The following is a 7,491-nucleotide window of genomic DNA, read 5'->3' as shown; positions in this document are numbered from 1 at the left end:
TCTCACTGCAGGATTCTGCTATTAATGGGATACTCTATATTTTCCAACCTACAACTAAACTCATAATTAAAGCTTGGGCAAGAGACGTTCTCTTTTTGACATCCACAACCAGCCTCTCCCATGTGATAAGGTTTCTACCCAAGGCTAATAAAATCTGCAGCCTACTCTAAAGAAATGGGTCTTTATCTTATTATGCTCTTTCAAAAGGTAATTATACATACATATATATATACACACATATATATATATACATATAAGCTTTTCAAGTGCTGAAGCACACCAGGACACCAATGTCTATAATTTGCTCAATTTAAAGTAATACTGCCTGAACTGCCAGTGAGAGTTCAGAAAGTCAGCCCTTTTTGATATTTAGTTTAGCTTTATTATAGTGTTATGTATCAAAATTCTAAGACTAGTATGAAATGATTTGTTGAGGGCCCTCTACCGTACCCACACTAAATGTTAGATTAAAAAAAAATGGTGAGAAAGAAATTGGATGCGTTTTCTGGCTGCTTCATTGTTTTGCAGTGTACCCACTGTGCCGATTTGGCTGTGATGTAGGGATATGTGGTTTGCATCCCAACATTGTAGAAAATACACTGACAGGGTGTACTCTCTTCACCTACCCTAGAGTCATGAGAAACACCAATTGATTATTAAACAGGCTGCACCAGTGGAATACTTGTCCCAATCATTAAACCCATTAAACGTCTAATAGCTTCATCCCCAGCCTTTAGACTACAGGTTAAGATCTTTTGCGGGGGTTATTGTCAGCTTATCTCTCACAATTCATAATCTTTCATGCCATCGGCCAACCAAACATCCGTTTACAGTAAAGTCTACTCCTCTTCCAACACCAAATATAATCCCAATAAGCATAATATGAATGTAAAAATGTCCAACGTAGAAGCATATTGTTTCTCTGATGCAAGCGGCTGGAACTACCCACCCACATATTTAGTCTTTGTCCTTGGATAATTATAGCCAACAGCACAGGGTTAATTGAACTGAAATAGGTGGTGCATCGAGTTCAACCGAAGCACAGCGCTGCAGAATGGGGATATAATATCCATCTAGAAGGAATGACTAGATTGTTAACGGCGACATGCATTTATCCACTTTCCCATTTCCAGGGCTGCAGATAATAGGCAAGGCCTTTGCACTGGCAATTAGACAGATGAACATTTTGAACATAGTTTTAATGCACAACTTTAAACCATTCGACAGAAAGTTGACCTTGAAAATAAAACATGAAACCGATTATGATATATGTAAAACCATTATTTCCCCTCTAAAGGATAATGGGGAAGAAAATACCCCCAAATATCTTCAAGGACTTCAAAGTGGGATGATTTGCCAGAGGTGATTGACCAGCTTAATAGGCTAAAGAAAATACACAAAATCAGATTGATTTCAGATAACTTTATTTACAAAGACAGTTAGGGAACTCCCATTCTTTGAAACGAATAGAACTCTGGTGGACACACGTGTACCATCTGTAGCCCTGAAAAAAAAAAAAAAAAAAGACCAGTTGCATGAGGACTGAAGACGTGCATTCCGAAGACAGAAAATAAACAATTTTGCGCAACCGCAGGCAATGCATAATGTGACAACGGCCTCAGACCTGCAGGTTCGTTCTGATAGAGATATATATACATTAACGTATGCAATAAACTGTCAGAGCATTTTCTCATTTGCCCAGCTTATCTTAACATTCATCCAATATGGACCCATATGACATTGCTGCTGTCAAGCCCAGAAACACAGGTAATGCATTCAGAGGGGTTCCGTTGAGGAAAAGATAGTGTGAAAGATAATGCCAGAGACAATTATCGAAGCAATCATTCAAGAATTTAATTTCGCCACCCAAATAGAAAAGTGTCAAATGGGCCGGATGTGGAATGTAAATCGACTGACCTTGGCTCCAGCGAAGCAACATCGCATCACTTCACTTCTTGAGGATCTGGTGTCTGACGACGATGAAGGGGAAGGCAAAGCCGCTTCCGAAGAACAACACCATTCCTGCGAGCAGGCGCCATTTGTTTTCCACAGAGAATGGCAGGTTCTGAAAGAAAACAATACATCAGGAACATGTCTTGCTAAAAGCCTTAATTTTGGGTGCAGACATTACATAAGTAAATTCAACTGCTCACATAGGTTTTTAGTTTATGGATTGCTCCTGCTCTGTTAATCGCTACTGGTAGTATTGGGTACCAGGTAACATCATTCTAACATTCAGGGTCGGACTAGCTCAAACAAGAGTGTTGTGCCACTTTGCCTTGAACGTTGACATGTGATGCTTTGTGGAAATCTGTAAGAACCATCGGCATATGTATTTTATATTCATATAACGCTTAGCTGTCCAGAACCGTGTTGTGTAGTTAAAGAGCACCTATTATGCTTTTAGTGTCAAATAATGACGTAAGCATTTAGACGTATTCCCTGCTGACCGGTTGTGCAGAGCGCTAAACTCTAGGGACGCCAGTCGTGAAAAAAACAGATTTTCCATGTATGGTAATTAGGGGTGGGGAAAATAATCGATTCTTCGATGCATCGCGATTCCCGCTAGAACGATTCTGTCTCGATGCAGATAAATTAATAATCAGATTTTTTATTTTTTTTTGCTTGCTGCAACATTCTGTTCGCCAGAGAGGGATAATTTTTGTAATTTTAAAATTATTGAATTTATCTTCAGTGTGTATTGGCCAATCTGATTTGTCTTGACACGATTGCGATTCAGCCTACGCATAGCATGCGCGCAAACTCGCAGCCAGACACAAGAACTCCTAATTCAAGAGCAGCTTTTTCTTTAATGACATAGAAAAGAAAGATTAGAAATAAATTAAAACTGAAACCTATTTTTTGCATCCTTCCATATTGTGTTATAATGCAAGCTGCATTGATTATTGCATTGTTCATAGAAAGTCATATTTGTGACAAAAGCTTTCTCGCCTATAAAGTATTAGATAAGTTAATACATCTGTTGTCTTTAATGATCATCACAAAAGTAGGAAGTGAGTAGCAAACCCAGATGTATGTATATATTTTTGAAAATGACGCATGGAAATGTACACACATTTTTTTTGCATCAAGATGCATCGATAATCGCTTCAGTATCGAATCGTTGACCTCGTAATAGGAATCGAATCGTGAGGTGCCAAGAGATTCCCACCCCTAATGGTAATTAGGTATGCACCGAAATGAAAATTCTTGGCCGAAACCGAAAATGAGGAAACCAAGGACGAAAAGCGAAAGAAATTATTATGGCAATTATTAGTACCATTTAGGGTTGCCGCGGTATACGGTATTACCAGTGTTACCGGTGTTGAGGCCAACACCGAGTGTTGCACACCGGCAACAGTTGTTTTTTTCCAGTAATAAAAAAAAAAAATCGCAGTCATCTTTAGACCTATTTGATAAAAGAAAAAAGTTTGGCAGTTTGTCTTTGCACTGTTTTGTTTTTGATGTGTTTTTTCATAACAAAAAAAAATATACAAACCTAATAGATAGGCCTACCTAATAAAGCGTTGGAACACACAAGACCATTAACCATAGCAACGCCGGTAAACAAACCCCGCGAAGCCCAATCCCTACAAGAGCTCCCCGCGCTACGGCCATCCGGAGGCGCACAGAGCTTTTGGCCGTGATATTATATCTAAAATTATATTATACTATTATACATAGAAAGTTATAAGACGCTGTCACCGAGAATTGGCGCGCTGCCAGACGCTGTCACCGAGTGTGAGAGGAGAGTTGACGGAGAAGATGACGGTTGACATAGTTTATACCGGTGTTGACACAAGTGTATTACTCGGTGTGAAAATGTCCACACCGCGGCAACGCTAGTACCATTGCATTTATGACTATGACTGTACCAACTTAAAATCAAGGCATTGCAATTTTTGCAAATCGCTTTACGTGGGTCTTTCTCAGAAACATTGAAAACGTCCACACCGCCATATTGGCACTTATCCAGACAAGCGTTTGCTGGCCGCGCTTTTTGTTTGCGCCATCACAAATTTATTTTGCGGCCGTGTTGTTTCGATGATAAAGTATTTCGGCCGAAAACCGAAAATGCGCTTTTGGGCCAGATCCTCAATTCGGTAATGGTAAATGCTGCAACATGCTCTTCCGGAAGGTACCCAATCACAATGGAGTGGGGTTGGCAGGAAGGGGGCGGAGAAGGACGAAGCAGAGTGTTGACAGAAAATGCTGAAAGCGCCCAGATGAGATGAAGAGTTTCCTGAAAATCTACATCATTTTATGTGCTGTGATTCGTGTCAGGTTGCTCTATAGGAGTCAATAATAAGAAATTAGGACAAGAAAAGTAGTATAATAGGAGATCTTTAAGGACAACTGGATAAACATGACTTGACTAGTTCTGTGGGCTTTAGTCCAGTAGGACCGTTTGTCCTGTGATGTTATCACTAAATATTGTTCAACCACGTGGACCTTTTCTAACAAACTCTTCTATTCTTGAACCTGCTTCGTAAAAAGTACAGCTTGAGCTGAATTTAGTAGAGGATTATTTAATGTACAGGTAGACAATGGAATCAAAGCCGAAACAAAGCATTGGTGAGAGCTGAATTCACAGTTCTGCGTAACCCATGATTGGAAAGAACCGGGACTCAGTGACACAATGCAGATCTTAGCAAAGCTGACTGGTTTATACTTTAATATCATGTTAACATCTACACAAGGAGGCAATGGAGCAGTTCTGACCTAAAAAGTACATAAATTGAAGAGCAAATACGGAAACTGAATCACAAGGCGGAGTCTGCTTCATTGAATATAGGTTGTAAAATCTGATTATGTGTTTTGATTATGCCAGGTGCTTTCATTTATTCACTTGTCCGGCTGTGAACAAAAACTGTGAAAAACTAAACACTACGCATGATCCCTGGTCTACAGTGATTATTTGACTTGTTCCTCTGCAGAGAAGGGCAACGCATTGCTATGCGTAGGTCAACGCTTGGCAATCGGGCTTGTACAGTCTGACTAGCAACGTGAATCTTTGTGGATCTTAATATACGTTCAGCACGTAGCGGTGTTATATGGCTTTAAGGGGACAAAGACCTGCTTGGCCTAACTGGTCATGGTTTGTTATTTGGTGGCACTGCATGCACTACAATTTTTAAGCTGCTCTATTGGATGTTTAATATTGAAGGACAAATTGAACCACATGGGATTTTAGTTTGTTTCATTGGGATATATATTATATTACTAAAGCTTGAACAACAGATTGCGCTCTGTAGTGTGCATTCTATCCACTTCAAATATGAAAACAAGGCCTAAAAAAAAAAAAATTTGGTTCCTGTTGGTTGTCAGTTGAGGTCATGGGTAGGTAGGGAATTTATTTTATTTTTTTATTTTATTTTTTCCAGCGGCAGCGAATGATAGGTAGGTTTTTTTCATTTAAAAACGAGAAAATTCGCTCATCCTTGTACAGAATGAAGAGGTGCTGTACCAAAACGTGATTATAGTTTGCATAAAAAAAATAAAATAATAATCTCAATCTCATGCATACACCATGTATCAATGTATTGTATTACTGCTGCTGGCACATACTACAAATACATGTCCTTAGATGCTTAACAGGTACCAGTGCTAAACGTGTTTCCTCCAATATAAATTGTACGATACTTTTACATTGGATAAGCAAGCATAGATATGGCCTAGTAGTGATGTCATAACAGTGTGACCTTAGGACATTCACCTGAAGATACTTCCTTCAGAGCAAGTGATAATAAATCATCAGTTAATTGAATGTGTAACCTTAAAACTAAACTTAAGCACCGTTTAAGTATAATAGTCGAAATTATTAGAACTGTAGCTTCATACAAGAACCAGGTTTTGGTGAGAGTGCCTTACCGGGTTAGCTTATGCTAACGATGCAAGCCTACTACCCACTATAGTATGCAAAGAAACGGCAGTGATTGGTAGGTTTCTTTATCATACACGTACAGAATGTACTATGACCTTACGAAGGGTGTAAAGGGAACCAGAGTAATGTTAATATATCGCTGGTATGATCAAGAAGCATGTCGCGGAAATGACCTCCAAGCGGGCGCATGCTAACAACAAGGCCCGGTCACCCTGCGAGTTTCATTAAAAGCGTTCGAATACTCGTTTATAAAGTATATTACCTTTCCTGGTCCCTCGCCATAGTGCGAAGAACGCACCGCCGATGTGGTGAAGCGACGTACAGCCTGTCCCAACATGATCTTGTATAAATTGTTTGCCGTCGGTTTCGGGTGTGTTCTTCTTGCGACCTTCTTTCTGCTAGTGTGAGACCGGCGGCGCACAGGATCCTGTTAATCAGGCCTGAAGGACTCCGGGAAATGTAGTTCTTATATTGTAGTCGACAGCCGAGCAGTTCAATTGTTTATTTTAATCGAATTTTAAATATAGAGGCTTCACTACTGTTAAAACAGTTCATTTAATAATGAAGTTAAATCTTATAGATGCTTTATTTATTTTTACGTTTTTGTAGATTATGGGATGAACAGTGTTTGGCATAGGTTGAACCATTCATTTTACCGTGGGGTAAATTAATACAATTTAGCCATACCCTCATTTTTAGATGGATTGATAATACCACAGCCGAGGGATTTAGTTAAATTTATTTTTTGGTAAAAAAAACCACATATATCCTCCTAATGACTACATGGCACTGCTGACCTCAGGAAAACAGAATGATGTCGCTTCTAGTCCATTCCCTCCAGGGGGTCAGGCAGGGGTCAGCTGCTCTCGAGAGGCCATAAGACGTGTTAAGTAGACTGGTTCTTCGGCTGGCTTTTAATGATACTTTTTGTTGTATGACCATGTTTATCCATCTATTTTTACAGGTCAGAATAAAGTATATCCACTGAACGCATAAGGTACACAATAGGGCTTGGGTGTCATGACGTAATTACTTTGCGTGGCCGCCATGTTGATGGCCTCCTTTACCGTCGTCGGTGCTCCACTCATTGTTTGGAACTTCATATGGATCCAAATTATTAATAATGCTGATTTTGTCACCATACCGGTCCCTGGCATCTCTATTTAATGTGTCCCGGTAAATTCCAGATCCTTTTCGGGATTTTAACATATTTTTTCTAGCTATTCTTTCTCAACTCTACTGCTACTTCTCTTCGTTCAACAACGTTATGTCAGAGTTATGTTAACGTTCGCGTAGCCATCTACATGGCCGCCACGTCCCACAATGCAACGCGGATCCCGCGCCCTATTCAGCAAAGGACATAGCAATTATTTACTTGACTTTGTGAAATAAACTACACATTTTTGACAAAGAACCTCTCTGACAGGCATCTAGCACTCTATTGGGATCCCTGAATTAGGTATATTGATAAATCTATACATTTATTTTTTTTACAAAATGTCTTAACACTATTATGAATCAGGGTTGGATACATCCACATTGATGTTGCAAGTCTGTGAGTCGTAATTTGCGGGCAAAAAAAATAGGAGCATCAGTGACAAGCTGGT

At 39.5% G+C, this 7,491-nt stretch overlaps 1 protein-coding gene across 1 annotated transcript; it reads right to left on the bottom strand.

Moving 5' to 3' along the window:
* Window positions 1-1,407: 1,407 nt before the first annotated feature.
* Window positions 1,408-6,309, bottom strand: LOC132459625 (cytochrome c oxidase subunit 7C, mitochondrial). Its single transcript, XM_060054272.1, has 3 exons — window positions 6,147-6,309; window positions 1,918-2,065; window positions 1,408-1,504 (listed from the first exon to the last, which is right to left on the bottom strand). The coding sequence occupies exons 1-2, from the start codon at window positions 6,219-6,221 to the stop codon at window positions 1,949-1,951; spliced, it is 192 nt and encodes a 63-aa protein (XP_059910255.1). The 5' UTR covers window positions 6,222-6,309; the 3' UTR covers window positions 1,408-1,504; window positions 1,918-1,948.
* Window positions 6,310-7,491: the final 1,182 nt, after the last annotated feature.

The sequence above is a fragment of the Gadus macrocephalus genome, chromosome 6 (assembly GCF_031168955.1).
Source record: "Gadus macrocephalus chromosome 6, ASM3116895v1".
NCBI lineage: Eukaryota > Metazoa > Chordata > Actinopteri > Gadiformes > Gadidae > Gadus > Gadus macrocephalus.
This window is presented reverse-complemented; position numbering and strand designations above follow the sequence as displayed.